General features: G+C 37.3%; 1 protein-coding gene and 1 pseudogene across 6 annotated transcripts in view; both read right to left on the bottom strand.

Moving 5' to 3' along the window:
* The window catches only part of JAK2 (Janus kinase 2), a 150,863-nt gene that overhangs the window by 74,978 nt on the left and 57,480 nt on the right, over window positions 1-18,405 (bottom strand). For 4 of the 6 annotated variants that reach the window (XM_016960555.4, XM_001139368.7, XM_016960556.4 and 1 more), the window contains 4 exons: window positions 14,855-14,972; window positions 8,488-8,633; window positions 4,430-4,751; window positions 3,525-3,644 (listed from right to left, as the gene is read on the bottom strand). In XM_016960555.4, the coding sequence (XP_016816044.2) occupies window positions 3,525-3,644; window positions 4,430-4,751; window positions 8,488-8,633; window positions 14,855-14,972 (706 nt within the window). The remainder of the gene's footprint in view (window positions 1-3,524; window positions 3,645-4,429; window positions 4,752-8,487; window positions 8,634-14,854; window positions 14,973-18,405) is intronic. The other 2 variants (XM_063788740.1, XM_063788741.1) reach the window with 1 other exon arrangement.
* Window positions 16,918-18,387, bottom strand: LOC134807754 (casein kinase I-like; annotated as a pseudogene).

The raw sequence follows: 18,405 nt of genomic DNA on the forward strand, positions 1-18,405 counted from the left end.
TACAACCTTTATTAATAGATAAAACTAAGTGATGGTAGATGATAGGTATCTTAAGTTAGGGGTGGAGGTGAATAAGTGGGAAGATGCATGTGGAAACCTTCTAGGAGTAAGAGAACTATTCTGTTTTTTGAGGTGGGTGTGGCTACAAAGATGTACAAATATGTAAAAATTCATTGAGCTATACACGTAAGATTAGTGTGCTTTACTGGGTTCATGTTATATCTCAACAAAAAAGTAAAAAGAAAAATAGGCAACAAAAGTTGAACTAGCTAAAACTTTAAAACATCTACGCATCAAAGGACACAAGCAACATAGTGAAAAGCAATCTATGGAATGGGAGAAAATATATGCAAATCATATATTTGAAAAGGGATTAATATCCAGAATACATAAATAATTTCTATAATTCAGCAAAAAAAACCTGATTAAAAAATGAGGAGAGGACTTGAATATATATTTCTTCAAAGAAGATATACAAATGGCAATACATATATGAAAAGATGCTCAGCAACACTAATCATTAGGGAAATGTGAATCAAAATCACAATGAGATACTACTTCACACCCATCAGACGGCTACTATCAGAAAACAGAAAATAACAAGTTTTGATGAGCATGTGGAGAATGTACTCCCGGTAGGAATGTAAAATGGTGCCGCTGCTATGGAAAACAGCATGGTGGCTCCCTAAAAAATTACAAGTAGAATTACCATATGATCCAGCAATTCTACTTCTAGGTATGACATGGTTTGGCTCTGCATCCCCACCCAACTCTCATCTTTAATTGTAATCCCCATGTGTCGAGGGAGGGACATGGTGGGAGGTGACTGAATCATGGGGGTGGTTTCCCCCATGCTGTTCTCATGATAGTGAGGGAGTTCTCATGAGATCTGATGGTTTTAAAGTGGCACTTTCCCCTGGACACTCTCTCTCTTCTGCTGCCATGTAAGACATGGCTTCCTTGCCCTTCACCTTCTGCCATGATTTTAAGTTTCCTGGGCCAGCCATGCCGAACTGCGAGTCAATTAAACCCTCTTTTTAAATAAATTATCCAGTCCCAGGTAGTATCTTTATAGCAGTGTGAGAACGGACTAATAGAAGGTATATATCCAAAGGAATTGAAAGCAGAGTTTTCAAGAGACATTTGTACACCCATGTTCACAGCAGCATTACTCACAATTGTCAAAAAGTAAAAAAGCGACCTGAATATTCATTGATGGATGAAGGAACAAATGTGGTATATACATGACACAGAATACATACATATATTAAAAATGAAGGAAATTGATACATGCTGTAATACAAATGAACCTTGAGTATATTATACTAACTGAAATAAGCCTGTCACAAAAAGACAGTATTGTTTCAGCCTGCTTTTATGAGGTATCTAGAGTAGTCAAATTCATAGAATAAGAAAGTAGAGGGGCTGGGCGCAGTGGCTCACGCCTGTAATCGCAGCACTTTGGGAGGCTGAGGCAGGCAGATCATGAGGTCAGGACTTCAAGACCAACCTGGCCAACATGGTGAAACCCCGTCTCTACTAAAGATGCAAAAAATTAGCCAAGCATGGTGGCATGCACCTGTAATCCCAGCTACTCGGGAGGCTAAGGCAGGAGAATTGCTTGAACCCAGGAGGCACAGGTTGCAGTGAGCCAAGATCGTGCCATTGTGCTCCAGCCTGGACAACAGGGCAAGACTCCATCTCAAAAAAAAAAAAAAAAAAAAAAAAAAAAAAGAAAGTAGAATGGTGGTTGCAAGGATTGGGAAGAGGGGCAAATGGTGAGTTTTTATTTAATGGGTGTAGACTTCAATTTTGCAAGATAAAAGAGTTCTGGAAATTGGATGCAAAAGTGAATATACTTAACACTACTAAACTGTACACTTAAAAATGGTTAAGATGCTAAATTTTATCTTATATATATTTTACCAAAAATTATAAAGAGAAATAAATGCCAGAATGAAGAGGAAAATGACAGTAAAAACAAAATGTTACTAACACATAATACACTGGGAAAATGGAATAATAAGCAAAAATTACTTTCCTATATCCATAAATAATTTGGTAGGAAAATACACAGAGAAAAAGTATTACTTTTAATAAACAACAGAAAAAGCATAACATATCATGAATAAAATTCAGCAAGAAACATGATGTATCAATATGAATAAAATCAAGAATTACTGAAAAACATAAAATAATACTTGTATACAAGGAGAAATACAATGTATCCCTAAAATAGAAAATTTAATATGAGAAAGAAATGTCAACTCTTCCCAATTTGTTGCACAATTCCAACAAAATGTCAGTATAATATTTTTAAGGAGCTTTACGGATACTTAGCAAAGAAGTTAGTGTCACACTTAAGAGCTCAGGTTTTCAAATCATGCATTTGAGTTTAAATAGCCCTACCACTTAACTAACACTGTGCCCTTGGAAAGTTACTTAACTTCTCTGTATTGCAGACTTAAAATTAAGCCAAGTCCAAATACAGTCCCATAGAGAAGTTCTTTGGGTTACTACAGTTTGTTCACATTAAGATCAATAAACTCTCCCAGAAACATTTATTATATATCCACATTGAGGTTGATAATTGTTAATCATCCTTTTATGCATCCATAAAATATTTATCAAGCTGTTTCTAAACTAGGCCCTGAGTACTGTGCAAGGTGTAGGGGGTACAAACACACATAAAAATATGATCCTTACCTTCAAAAGGCTCACAGTCTACTAGGCAGTAGGTGTACTATCATATTTTTATCTAAGAACAGAAAACTATGCTGAATTAAGTGAGTTGCAAGTTAGTTACAATTTTGGTAATATAACCCTGGAACAGCCAGACAGGTAAGCCATATAAATACTTAAGATAAATGGACAAATAACATTAATAGAACTAGTTTAAGCCAGGAAGGGTCAAGAAGCATCTGAGTTAAAAAGAAGACAGAGAAGATAAATGAGAAACTTAAGAGCAAAGTATAAAATAATTCATTTCTCCTATTTACATTAAAATAAATTAGATTTCTGAAGCTATTTAAAAAAAGAGAAAGCGTTGATCTTTTAGAATCAACCATGTCCTACAGCTTGGGTGGGGCTGACCTGGGATTGATTTACATTTTGTTATATAAATTCCAGACATCATTGATTTATTTTTTCTCCTTTAATTAGGCAGTATAACTGGCACATATACATCCCTGTTGATAAAATATTTTAGTCAGGGGTGAGCGTTACATCAGAGAACTAGTATAATCTAGAGTAGGGATGGGGGAGAAAGTAACTGGTGCTTTGCTAATCATAAAAATGAGTAAAAAAAGTACAGTAATGTACAAGAAACTCTGTAGGAAGATGGTGTTGATAGTAATACAAAAAGCTAGATGTTATCAAAAAGTTTACTGAACTGATGTTTAGAGTTATATTTAAAACTACAATCAAAATTCCTACCAGAAAATAATTTTGGTACTAAGATTCTAAAATACATATTTCTGAGAACTATAAAATGAAACCATTATTCAATCATAAAGCAAACTTACCAGATTTTTACCATCTTGCTTATGGATAGTTACAACTCGGCTTTCATTTGAACCCTCTTGGTTTGCTTGCTTAATACTGACATCAATAATATTAGGAAAATCGCAATATAACTGTAAATCCTATAATTAAAAGCATGTAAAATTAAAAACGGGTAGAATTTACAGAGCCATTTTAAAACAAGACTTATGAAGAAGACAGCATTCTTTCCAAATTCTTCAAAATAAAAAAGGTATTGATAACAATAGATAAGCATTAAACGTGATTTACTCTATCAATCTAACCCTAAGACTATGCTGTATCTTGCTTGACTTAAAAATGAGGGCATTAAATGATGCCAGGAATCTAAAATGTGCTATGGCACTCTTCAATTCAATTAACATTAGTAGAAACCACTGCCAGAAAACTGGAAATGTGACTACCAAAGATGAAAAATTAAAAAATGATCCCTCTAAATCTCTAGTAACAATCTATGAACAACATGGACATTAACATTCAAAACTTGCAATGCAAACCTAAAATAAATTAATTATTTAGCAGGTATATATTATCATAAAATCAATTAATATCAATCTTTTCTAGTTAACAAGTTTTATTATTATGCCTTCTGTTATCACTAGTAGTGAAAGGCAAAACTCCTTTAAAATCACTTTTAGAATTTGACATCTTTCTGAAACTATAATATAGTCATTGGTAATTATTTTGTCATAAAAAATTAAATGAAAAAACCATTTAAGAATAGTAGGCAAAGAATTATATGACCTTGATAGGTTCACACTATTAAAAACTTCCACTTCTATCAAATGGGAGAAGTGCAATACCATGTTGCAAATGATTAAAATTACTTTGTTTTTATTTCCATTCTACTTAAAATAACAAAGAACAAGAACATATCATTAAGGATTACCTGTTCTGTCAGTGTCTCACTTTCTTTATGTTTCCCTCTTGACCACTGAATTCCACCGTTTCCAGTTATTATAATGGTTGCAAAAATCTCCTCACCTGAAGGACCACTTCCAGGTTCTTTTACTTCAAATTTCTCTGTGTAGAAGGCAGACTGCAGAGTTTCCAGATTTATAAGATACTTAAGTTTCAAGTTTCTGGCAGTGGCTTTGCATTGGCTGAATTGCTGAATAAATCTGCGAAATCTGTACCTTATTCGCTTCCTTGTCAAAATATGATAGTCTTGGATCTTTGCTCGAATACATTTTGGTAAGAATGTCTTGTAGCTAGGGATAAAAAAGCACATACAGAAAAACAAAACAAAACAAAAATTGGAAGATAAATCTAAAAATTGAAAAAGAAGTTACCACCTTTTTCCATGATTAAGTAGGCCTTACAACACAGTGGCCAAGTGATGTAAGTTGACATAACCCCCATCCATACAGTATAAAACTTTAAGATTTTGTTTGATGATATAAATATATCCACACACTCTAAGTTATCATCAATGTTTACAAAAGAAGATGTTAATCTTCTTCCCCTAATGAAATGAATCCTCAGTCTAGTTAATAAGAATCTCTAAAAATTCCTTTTCTCTATTTCATATACCAGAGTTAATGGTTTATAAGATAATATTTTGGCATATATTGAACTGTGCTACAAATATTTCCTATGATGCTGTGCTCCAAAATTTACCTGAATTTTGGAAATTGTTACATTTTGTTGGAAGCCATTTTCATTATGCAAACATACTTCTGTATATTATTTTCTTAGGCCAGCTTCAACTCGTAATAATTCCTTTGTGATCAAAACAATTCCATTTAGAAATATTCTGACTTTTCTGTACATTCATCTCTATGTACAATATTCTAAAGAAGGTAATTTATTTCTGTGCTTCTAAGGAACATTTTATTTCTGAAGTACCATTAAATAATTTTCCATGCCTTAATATATGCTAATCTTTCTTCCAATCATCCATCTCCTATCTAGTTACTCATTCTACAAGGCTCAGCTCAAGTACCATCTAATCCAGGAAACCTTTCTGGACCTCATTCTATGACATATTAGATGTGGAATCCAGACACAAAGGGCTTGCTAAACTAATGTCCTTCCCATATAAAATGTAAAATCTCTTAATCCCACATTTCCTTCTGGCCACAGCCTATCTGGCCTCTTTTTGAAAGCATGTACATAGCCATTTCCATTTTCTTGCCTTCCATTTATCCCTCAACTCATTCCAGTTTGGCTTCTGTTCCATTATTTCAAGAGAAACTGCTCTTGCTAAAACCAAGAAAGACATCCATGTTGCTAAAACCACATTTCCACATGGCACAAGACACAAAGAAAAATCGGGCAAATTAGACTACTTCAAAATTAAAACTTTTGTGCTACAAATGATACCTTCAGGAAAGTAAAACAACAATACACAGAATGGGAGGAAATAATGGCAAATCATAAATATGATTATATGTGGAGACTTGTATCCAGAATATAAAAAGAATTTTCTAAACTCAATAATTAAAAGACAAATAACCCAATTAAAAAATGAGCAATGAATTCAAATAGACACTTCTCTACAGAAGGCATACAAATGGCCAAAAAGTACATGAAAAGATGCCAAACATCAGTAGTCATTAGAGAAATGAACATCAAAACTAGAATGAGACAGCACTTCCACCCACTAGGATGAATAAAATACAGACAGAAACAAGTGCGGAAAGAGTTGGAACTCTTCATGTACTGCTAGTGTGAATGTAATGTGGCACGGCTGCTTTTGAAAAGTTAAGCAGTTCCTCAAAAAGTTAAACAGTTACCATATGTTCCAGGAATTCCACTCCTAAATATATGCACAAGAAAAAATGAAAAAAATACATCCACAAAATTACTCATATACAACTGTTCATAGCCACATTAGTCACAATAGCCAAAACATGGAAGCAGCCCACATTTTCATCAAGTGAAGAACAAATAAGCAAAATGTGGTATATCTATATAATGAAATGATTCAGCAATAAAAAGAAATGAAGTACTGATACATTCTACAACATGAATGAACCTTGGAAACATCATATTAAGTGAAAGAAGCCAGACAAAAAAAATGCCACACCACATTTTGCATGATTCTATTTATATGAAATGTTTGAGACAGGAAAATCCACGCAAACAAAAAGATAAGTGGTTTCCAGAGGCTGGGGGAAAGTGGGATGAGGACTGAATGCTAATGGGCATGGGGTTTCTTTCAGAAAGGATGAAAATGTTCTAAAATTAGATTGTGGTCATCTTTATACAACCCTGTGAATATAATACAAAATATTAAATTGTATATTTTAAATGGGTGAGATTTATGATTTGTAAATTATCTCAATAAACTCTTTAAAAATATCATGGAATCTTATATGAATGTTTAATATCTACACTATTTTTAAAGTAAAGCAGTAAAAAAAAAGATGCAGCATTTTGCATCTGTGTTTATATCCCAGCTAAGAGCATGAGTTAAAAGAATCAGATAAATACAGTTACTAAATAGTCATTAGGTTTAGGACACTAGACTAAATAATGTAGGGATAAGAGTAATAGATGACATGATTCTCGAACTGGAAGAAACTACAATCTACATAGAAAGATTGTGCCAAGACTTTGGATGACATCATGGTTTCAAAGCAGAAATATTCCACGATAGCTTAAGTCTAGAGATGGCTTCATATTTATAACATTCATCTTCAATGGGTCAAAGCTTCTGTTCTTCAACTGTGTTCCCCTGAATTCCTTCAGTTTCCATGTAACGACATCTAAGATACTCTTCCTCCAACTATGTTCTACTATAGCCTGGCATACAGCAAGTATTCAATAAGTAGCTGTTGAATGAATGAATGTGTTTTTTTTTTCCTTTGGGCTTTGGAATCTTCTAGATTTCTGAGTTCCTAAAATTATTCCCTATGGCCTACACCCTTAGGTTAAGACCTAACAGACATCTGAAAGTAAAACAAGAATATTTAAAACCAAAGAGAGAAATACAGAAATTGATACTCTGCAAATTGGGTATGTAACTGTTTTGATGACATAGCAAAGAAATGACTGAAGCCAGTTATTGGGAGAACAATTTCAAAAAAGGAAGCTTTAACCACACTCATGATGTACTCAAATTTTTAATCTGGGAAGTATGTAATATATAAAATACATATTTGCCTTCAAACTGAAACCATTCTTATATATACCTTTTTAAAAAGCAGTTTTATATTAGCCATGATTGTCAAGTTCAATATGCAGAAGAATAATTTGAAGAATGCAGAGTTTGGACCATTTGTATAAGAATACCCTAGAGCATCTGTAAAAATTCATATTTGTGGGCTTCAACTCGGATTTACTGAATCCAAATCTCTTGGATTAGGACCCAGAAATCTTTGATTTTAACAGGCTCCCCCACGTGATTCTAATGCAAATAAAATATACACCACCATTTGGGAAATACTTATTCAGGTCATTTATATAGCCAACTGGAGGATCTTCTATCAAAAAGTATGCCTCCAGGTGTTTCTTCTATTCCTCTGAACTTACCTAGCCTTCTCAGAATAAATGAAATCAAATAATAGATATTTAATACCTATGATATTTCCTGTAGTACAACTCTTTAAATAATTTCACCTTACAAAGTGTGTTTTACTCCCAAGATATAAAACTTACCCATATGATTTTTTTATTATAGGTTGACTATCCCTCTTGCAAATATCTGAAATATGAAATGTTCCAAAATCCAGAACTTTTTGAATGTCAACATGATGTTCAAAGGAAATGCTCATTAGAGCATTTTGGATTAGGGGTGCTCAACTGGTAAGTTCAACGCCAATATTCCAAAATCTGGAAATATCCAAAATCTGAAACATTTCTTGATTCCAAGCATTTTAGATAAGGGGTACTTAACTAGTATTACAAAATCAAAAGGCATGGGTAAACACAGAAAATATATATGAATTATACAGAATCTCTACTCACACTTATGTGTAAGGATTTGCAAAAGAAAATTACCTGATAGAGTTATAGATGGCCAGTGGGGTTTGATCGTTTTCTTTGGCTATTCTCATCATATCTAACACTGCCATCCCAAGACATTCTTCCTGTGTTTCATGAGTCACAGGTACTTTTATCCATCCATGCACAAAATCATGCCGCCACTAAAACCAAAAATTTAGAAGGAAATATCTCATCGTAAGTTTCATTATCATGTTTTAATCTATGATTATATTTTAATCATAATTTTCAGAACATAGGCACTTACAAGATACAAATTGGCCAGGCTCAGTGGCTCATGCCTGTAATCCCAGAACTTTGGGAGGTCAAGGCATGAAGATCACTTGAGCCCAGGAGTTTGAGACCAGCCTGGGCAACATGGCAAGCTCTCATCTCCACAAAAAATTTAAAAATTATCCAGGCATGGTGGCACACACCTGCAGTCCCAGCTACCTGGGGGGCTGAGGTAGGAGGATCTCTTGAGCTATGATCACACCACTGCACCCTAGTCTGGGTAACAGACCAAGACCCGGTCTCTAAAATAATTAATAAATAAATAAATGGCATAATTAAATTCCTCCTTTAATTTTCATTCATTTTGCAATACAATTTTAATAAAAGTTCATTTGCAAATGGAAACTGATTTACACTGGGTTCCCAATTACAGAGTACATACAACATCAACCTATTTCATTAAATATATCTTCAAATTATATCTTCTACATAAAAATTACCTAAATTAAAGTAGATATTACTGAGTTAAATAAATACTGAACTCCAATTATGTTGGAAGTATCATACTACTAGTGGTGTTGGATACAAAGAAATAGCCATGTGCCCTATAACAATGTTTTGGTCAATGGCAGACCACATATATAACGATGGTTCCATAAGATTGTAATACTGCACTTCTACTGTATCTTTTTTATGTTTAGATATGTTTAACTACACAAATACTTACCGTTGTGTTACAATTGCCTACAATATTCAGCACAGCAACATGCTATATAAGTTTGTAGCCTAGAGCAATAATAGGCTATACCATACAGACTAGGCATATACTAGGCTATAACATACAGGTTTGTATAAGTACAATACATGATATTCACAGAACAATAAAATTGCCTAACGACATATTTCTCAGAATATATCCCCATAAGTAAGTGACACATGACTGTGTAAGATGTGGTCTCAGTCATCAAGGGGACCAAAATTTAGCTTAGAAGCGAAACAGAAGCAAATAATTATAACACCAGAGATGATATAGGAAGCACCACACAGAAGCTCCTTCAGGAACTTGGAGAAAGTTAAGACTATATTCAGCTGGAGTAATCAAGGAGGGTTTCATGGAAGATTTGAAACTTCACAGGGTGTTTAAAAATAAAGAAATGTACGATGGACACAAAACAGGGTAAAGAAATAGAAGGAATGACACACACAAAAAAGCACAAGATACGTTCAGATGCATAAACTAATTTGATTAGGGCCTGAAGTTTATGTGAAGAAATAATGTGGATTAAAACTTAGAAAAGTAAGTTGCGGTCCGACTGCAGGTACCCTTGAATGACCTGATCCTAGAAACTATGGAGATCTGTTTTCATCATGTCTCTTCCATTGGCAGAGTAGTAGCAATGATAGAAGTGCTTGAAGAAAGTAAAGTGTATTTAGGGAGGCTCTTTAAGAGGCTGGTGTATGGCTCAGATACGAAATCATAAGGATCTGATCCAGGAAACAGAAGATACTAAAAGATTCTGAAAAAAGGCTGATAACTTTATTAACTACATATTGTATAAAGAATGAAGAAGAGAGAAACACAGAGGTTCTACGATTTTGACCTGGAGGATTTAGGAATACAGATAAATCTGACTGAACATGTAATGGGAGAAAGAAAAAGAAAGCAGAAGTACAAATATTCTAAACATAATACCAATTTTCTTTGTAGAAAAAAAGGTAAGAGCCATCTTACCTAAAATAACAATGCGAATCAAGGTTTTAAACCGGACAAGAGAAATATAGGGCCCTCTATACTCTACATCTGTATTTCTCTTCTTTTGATGTAATAACTTGTCTCATGAAATTAAAGCTTTACTGGAACCTTTTTAAACTAATTTTATTAAAAGAAACATATTTAAAAGTATATTTGCTTTTCTATTAATAAAATATAGAAGATATTTTCATATAAGAAAATAAACTATTAAGAACCACACCATCAAATAATCAGTATCACCCGAAACAAAGGCCTAAATGTTGCTAATACAAAATTAATTCAGGGTAGGAGACAGATTTTTGCTCAATTTTAAACACTTATTTCACCACACTTTTGAGAACAGGCAAGTAAGTTATACTGTTTAAGTAGAAGATGATCAATGACTTGGTAGATTCTTTTTAATAGCCTGCCTTGGTTCCATATAGAACTAGTAGATGGGCTGGGTGCGGTGGCTCACACCTGTAATCCCAGCACTTTAGAAGGCCAAGGCGGGCAGATGACAACGTCAGGAGTTCGAGACCAGCCTGGCCAACATAGTGAAACCCCATCTCTACTAAAAATACAAAAAATTAGCTGGGCGTAGTGGCAGGCACCTGTAATCCCAGCTCCTAGGGAGGCTGAGTCAGGAGAATCACTTGAACCTGGGAGGCAGAGGTTGCAGTGAGCCGAGATCATGCCATTGCACTCCAGCCCAGGCAACAGTGGGAGACTCCATCTCAAAAAAAAAGAAAGAAAAGAAAAGAACTGGTAGATAAGAAATTCTGCTCATGTGGAAATTCTATGGAAGTCATGATCAGAAGACAATAAATATATGAAAAATGAGTGATAGCAATACTAAAAACATAATAAACTATTCACTAGAGAAAAGTTACAAATGGAAGAGTCTCAAATGCCAAAACATAATAAATACTATTCCTTAAATATTATAGTATGTACCCTCAAAAATTTCATTTAATTAAAACTACTGAAAAATTTCAGGCCAGGTGTGGTGGCTCACACTCGTAATCCCAGCACTTTGGGAGGCTGAGGTAGGAGGATCATTTGAAGCCAGGTGTTTGAAACCAGCCTGGACAATAGAGCGAGACCCCATCTCCACAAAACCAAAACTAAAAAAATTAGCCAGGCATAGTGGCACACACCTGTACCTAGCTACTCAGGAGGCTGACAGGCTGAAGCAAGACAATCACTGGAGCCCAGGAGTTCAAGGCTGCAGTGAGCTATGATAGTGCCAGCCTGGTTATCAAAGACCCCCATCTCTATAAAAAAATAAAATAAGAAAGAAAACCTTTTCTTATTTGAGTAGCTGACAAAATTTGAACTTAAGAAATTTACATCTTCATTAGCCAGGTAAAAAACAGTCACAGTCACAAAATCAGAAATGATGCCAAGAACATGAGGTAAACATCCAATTGTTGTTGAATAGATATGAATTAATTAAAAGTTGTTCACATGTCAGCAGTTTATTTGCTTAGCAGCCATATTTGATGATATAAAGGCAATTAATTCCCAGAGGAAACTGAATTTAAAAGGGCCATCTTACTTTTGATTTTTATTTGCTTACCTTTTCCAAATCTGTCTTCCTACAGGTACTGTCTTAAGAACTTTAAAGACAGTTCAGTGGCTTATCTATTTTTTGGTTATTTAAAGATGTCAAGATATTTTTACACTCTGGTAATGCCACTGGTCACATTTGCTATATATAGTCTACAACATGCATATAATATAAAATGATAACAGTACAATCTTAGAGTAATCTAAATACTATCATATTTTCTGGGCACAAATTTAGAGAAGTAAAAACATTAAAAAATAGAAAATTGCTTGTGGTACTATCTAGACGTAATTTAGAATTATATGGTGGAATTACCTTGCCATGCTAGATAAGACAATCCTTCCTAGAAGGATAAAATTGAGTATTATGAAATCACCCAAAATTTTTCTAGATCAAAAATACTAGACATTGCAGTATTAATATTAGGCTAAAGTAGCTGAATGAATAGTTTGGGAAAACTTGGCTTATAAATGGGACTTAACTAGCCTGCCCCCAAAATATACTAGCTCTGCAGCACAGGTGAAATATACCCGTAAAAGCAACAGAAAGTTGTAACCTCATAATATCCTGTTTTCAAAAGGCTATTCTTAGAAGCCTCTCTCCATTCCCCTCTCTTTTTATAATGGCTATACAGATAAAGGAGCTGTATATAAAAGTAGGTTGGTGGTCAAATGATTTTCAACAAAGGTGCCAAGACCATTCAATGGAGAAAAGACAGTCTTTCAACAAATGGTGCTAGGAAAACTGGATATTCACAAGCAAAAGAAGTTGGGCCCTTACCTTCACGATAGACAAAAATTAACTCAAAATGCACCCAAGGCCTAAATGTAAGAGCTAAAATGATAAAACTCTTACAAGAAAACAGAAAGAAAGCTTCATAACATTGGATTTGGCAATGAATTCTTGGATATGACACCAAAAACATAGGAAACAAAAAATAGATAAATTAGAATACAGCCAAATTTAAAACTTTTGTCCATCAAAAGACAAGCAACAGAATGAAAAGGCAACCTAGAGAATGGGAAAAACTATCTACAAATCATGTATCTTATAAGGAGTTAAGATCCAGAATAATAATTTCTATAATATAACAACAAACAAACAACCTGATTTAAAAATGGGCAAAGGACTTGAGTAGACATCTCTGCAAAGAAGATAAACAAATAGCCAACAAGCAACATCTCTGCAAAGAAGATAAAACAGATGGCCAACAAGCATATGAAAAGATGCTCATGATCACTGGTTGTTAGAGAAGTATGCATCAAAATCACAATGATACCACCTCAAACCCATAGAGATGGCTATTATCAAACAAAGCAAAGCATTGTTGAGGATGTTGAGAAATTGGAACACTTGTGCACTGCTGGTAGGACTGAAAAATAGTGCAGCCACTACAGAAAACAATGTAGCAGTTCCTCAAAAAAAATTATAAATTTACCATATGATCCAGCAATTCCATTTCTGGGTATATATTGAAAAGAACTAAAAACAGGGACTCAAGGAAATATTTGTTTACCCATGTTCACAGCAGCAACCCAAGTATCCATCAACAGATGAATGAACAAATAAAATGCAGTATACATATGCAATGGAATATTATTCAGCCTTAAAAAGGAAAGAAATTCTGGCACATGCTACAACATGGATGAACCTGGCAGACATTATGCTAAGTGAAATAAGCCAGTCAAAAAAGGACAAATGCTGTATAATTCCATTTGTATGAGGTACATAGAAAAGGCAGATTTATATTCAGAAAGTAGAATGGTGATTGCAAAAGGCCATTGGGAGTGGGAAATACAGAGTTATTATTTAATGGGTATGAAGTTTCCATTTGGGAAGATGAAAAATGTTCTGGAGATGGATGGTGGTGATGGTTGTACAGCAATATATTTGTACTTAATACAATTGAACTGTACACTTAAAATGGTTAAAATGGTCATTTTTATTATATATCTCTTACCACAATAAAAATAAAGTTTGTTGGTCTCATACCCCAATAGAGAAATATTTTTCCTTTTGTTGTTCATAAACTGAACTAGCCTTACTAAACTTCCTCTCAGAAATGCGAGCCATGAGGATCTGTGGGCTTGTTTCCTACAATATTAGCAAATCTGATTTAGAACTCCTGATACCCTGGGGATACCAAGTGCCTATTTTTACCCAAGAGCACTAATATATTTTCTTCCTTTAATTTCTATTCCTACTAGTCTAGCAGCACATAAAAACAAGTTATTTAATGACAAAATATTTCAATTACTGTTTAAATCAAGGTAATAGAGAAGAAAGCATTATGAAATACCAACACAATACAAAAATTTGACATAACTGTATTAGTGAACAAATAACTTGAATATAGCTCTTAGACTAAGTATCAACATCCAGTCACCTTCCTATAAACAGCTAAACAAACTATCAGAGCTCATTTTTTATGTAACCTACTTTCTCTACAGTTCATTGTCCATTGTGTAAGCCTGAAATTGTCCAAAAAATTTTTTAAAAACCATAAAGAAATGTTACCAATATTTTAGCCACGTATGTCTACATGAATCATGTTGTAAACCTCAGTCTATACTTTGCGAAATCCTTAAAATGATCTAAAGTCCTAAAAAAGAAAGAAATTCAAAAGGATCAGTCTAAAAAAACTTTATAAAATAGATTCTATTATCCATAAACCATGGGATTAAAAACTAGTGCTAAAAGACTCAATTTTGTTACTTCTCTGCACCTGCTGTGCAAGACAGAACTGCAATTTTCCCATATGTAAAGTTTTTCCTGATTAAGTGACTTATTAAACAGCAAGATATTTATCATTTAACACATGTACAAGTAAGATAGTATAATCATACCTGAGCAAAGAGGTAAGACATGACAAAGTCATCAAGAAGAGGAGCTTCAGCACCTCGAGATATTCCATGCCGATAGGCTCTGTTGCTGCCACTGCAGTACCAACGAGGAAAGTAAAATCTACAAGATAATAAAAACATTTGGTCAGCTTCCAAATAGTTCAAATACAAACATACTATCTATATATAGTCACCTACAGCATACTGAAAGGCATTATCCCATACTTAGAAAACACAGCTAACAGTATTAAATATAAATTTGAGACAAAAGGATACGTGGATAACACTAATATAGGCAGAAAGTACAAGAAATGTAAGTGTAAAATCAATATACTACCTCCTTCAGTGCACAAAATGTAGAAGCAATAGTAGGAAACAAAAAATGTAGAAATTAACAAAAAGTTAAAAACATAATTTAATCCAGTAACATCAGTAGAGAATCTGAAAATTTGGTATAAAAACAAATAATTGCTTATTTGGAGAAATGGAAGTTAAAAACTTGTCCTTCAGAGAAACAAAGAACACTCTATATTGTCTTTTAGTAACACCTTTATTGAGATATAATTCACATACCATAAAGTCCACCCACTTAAAGTGTAAAATTCAATGTTTTTAGTTTATTCATAGCATTGTACAAATATCACAATCTAATTTTAGAACATGTGGCCTTTCTGTCTGCCTTCTTTCACTCAGCATAATGTTTTCAAGGTTCATCCACATTAGAGCATGTATCATTACTTCATTTCCTTTTATTGCCAAATTAATATTTCATTGTATGAATATACCACTTTTTCTGTATCCAATCATCGCCTGACAGACATTTGGGTTTGTTTCTATTATTTTTCTATTGTGAATAACGCTAGTATGAAGAGTCATGTACAAGTTTTTGTGGATATATGTTTTCATTTCTATTGCATATATATCTAGAAGTAGAATTGCTGGGTCATACGGTAACTCTATGTTTACCCTTTTAAGGAATGGCCAAACTGTTTTCCAAAGTAGCAGCACCACTTTACATTCCCAACAGCAATATATTGCATCCAAATTAGTCCAAATTCTCTAACACTTGTTATTGTTTGTCTTTCTGATTTTTGCCATCTTTGTAGACCTATTATTATCCCATCGTGGTTTTGATTTGTATTTCTCTAATGACCAATGATGTTGGGCATCTTTTTTTTGGAGGGTTTCATTTTTCCTTTTTTTTTTTTTTAAAGCCCCTAAGTTGTATGGCTTCAAAAGAGCATCAGAGAAACGTAAACGCCATTTCTGTACACTTGGTAAAGCAAAAACCAGACTCACGGCCACCGCCCTGGGCACTGCCTCAAGCTGACCCGCTGGGAGTCCGCCAGTCCAGGGCCGCCCACAGGCCCCCTGCACATACACCTGCGGGGCTGGGCCGGGGGCTTTAAGGCATTTTGTCTGCGGCTGCTTGCCAGGGGGCGGAGCACAGAGACAGGAAGCCACGTGCCCGCGCGCCCCCAAGCAGCAGGGCCCAGGGGCCGAGCCGGGCGACGCCAGCCGGCCCACCCCCCTCAGGTTCTGAGGGTCGGAGCACAGCCTCCGGGAACAGGTGCCTCGAGAAGCACCCTCCTAGCAGGGCCCACCTTCCCCTCGCCGGGGACAGGCTGTGAAAGGCTGCTGTGGCCGTGCCTGTGGCGACCGAGCTTTGGTGCAGCATTTTGGTTGCGGGGCTGGCTTCAGCCGCGGCCCCACTCCTCCGTTCCCCTTTAGTTTTGGGGAGGCCTGGGGCACAGCCTCACCCCTGGCAGCAATGCCTGTGTCCCTCCCAGGTGGGCCTGGGCAAGATGGCCCCACAGCACCCCTCCAGGCCAGGCCTGCCCTCCCACTGAGAAAACGGCCTTTGGATCGAGGGAGACAAGCTGGACTTTATGACGCTAACGGGGGCAGCTGGCTGGGCCGGGGCTGGGCCTCAGCCCTGGGGGCCTCCAGGATCACACTACTCACTTCAGCAAAGTAATGGAGGGGTGGGGGTGGAGGGGGCCTTTCTTTTTTTTCCTTTATTCCTTGTTTTAAATAGTTAATGCTCTTGGAGGGGAGGACTAGACACAGGTGTAGAAATTTTGGCCAGTCTTACGTGAAGAAAGTGACCCTTCGTCCCGGGGATGGGGCCGCCGGCCAAGACCCTGCAGTCTATCTCCTGGCTTCCAGCCAGCGTCTGGCCCTGGGCTGCTGTGGGTGGGCCCCAAGGCCCTCACACAAGCTCGCTCCCCAAGGGGCCGCACGGAGAAGATTCGGGGGGAAGAAACAGCAGCATTTCGTTTCATCGCCCACCTCCATCTCTGCAGGCGCCCTGATGGGCGCTGGAGTGGCCGGCCGTGGGGTCGTCCGCATTCAGCTCCCCATTGGTGGAGTTCAGCGCCTGGTTTTTGCTGTGCGGCTGATCTTTGTCCCGAAGCTGAGGCTGGGAGGGCAGGTCGGTGTGGACAGTGCTGATGGGGGTCGCCAAGGGCTTCCCGGGCCCCTCGTACTCAGAGTCGAACACGAAGCCGCTTCGGTCGAAGAGGTAGCTGGAGAGCTTCCGCAGGTAGTCGTGGTCGAGCTTCTCAAAGTCCAGGCGCCGCAGGTAGTGCAGGTACGTAGCCATCTCCTCTGGGAAGTTCTCGCAGAGCACTTCGATGGGCGTGGCGCGCTATGTGTCCCCGATCTTCTGTACCGCTCATGATCGTGTCAGCCTTGAGCCCCTGCCAGGGGAGGCTGCTGCACAGGAAGTACATGAACATGTGGCCCAGCACCTCCAGGTTGTTGCAGTGGCTCTGCTCCTTGCCCAGGTGCATGTTGATGCTCATGTAGCACGCCGTACCTGTCAAGCTCTTGTGCTGGCGGCACGGGATGTGCTTCTTGGTCCTGAGACCAATGTACCCCTTGGCCAGCCCGAAGTCGATGATGTGGATGGCGTGCTGCCGCTTGGTCCCCGGGCGCCCCACCAGGAAGTTCTCGGGCTTCACGTCCTGGTAAATGAGGTTCTTGGTGTGCACATAATCCATGCGCGTGATCAGCCGGATGGCGATCAGGAGCACCGTCTTGGGCGTGAAGGTCAAACAGGTCCTCCAGGCTGTAGTAGGTAGTAGACCTGAGGGACGCCCTCTATGGCGCTGAGCTGCTTGTAGAACCGGTACCCAGGTGCAGCTGCGGGGTCCGGAACTTGATCAGCTCCAATTTGATAGCCACATATTTGTATGTATAGAGATCCTTTCCTTGACTCCGCCATGGCCAGGCTGCCGGCAGCGTCTGGGTGGCCGGCCAGGCTTCAGCAGCGCGGCGCGGATCCGCGCTCCGGCCCCTCTCCTGCTCGCGCTGGGGCTCTGGCGCCCCACTCGGGCCCCGCTCCAGCTCCTGCACCGCCTGGGCCAGCCTCCGCATGTTAAGGGCGGAAAGCGCCTGGCACACCACGGTCCCGGACGCCCGCTCAGGGGCCCACCTCTTGGGCATCTTTTTACATGCTTTTTGGCCATTTGTATATCTTATTTGGAAAAATGTCTATCCAAGTCCCTTGCCTACTTTTTAAATTAAGTTGTCATTGTCTTGTTGAGCTG

This window comes from Pan troglodytes, chromosome 11 (assembly GCF_028858775.2).
Source record: "Pan troglodytes isolate AG18354 chromosome 11, NHGRI_mPanTro3-v2.0_pri, whole genome shotgun sequence".
Taxonomy (NCBI): Eukaryota; Metazoa; Chordata; class Mammalia; order Primates; family Hominidae; genus Pan; species Pan troglodytes.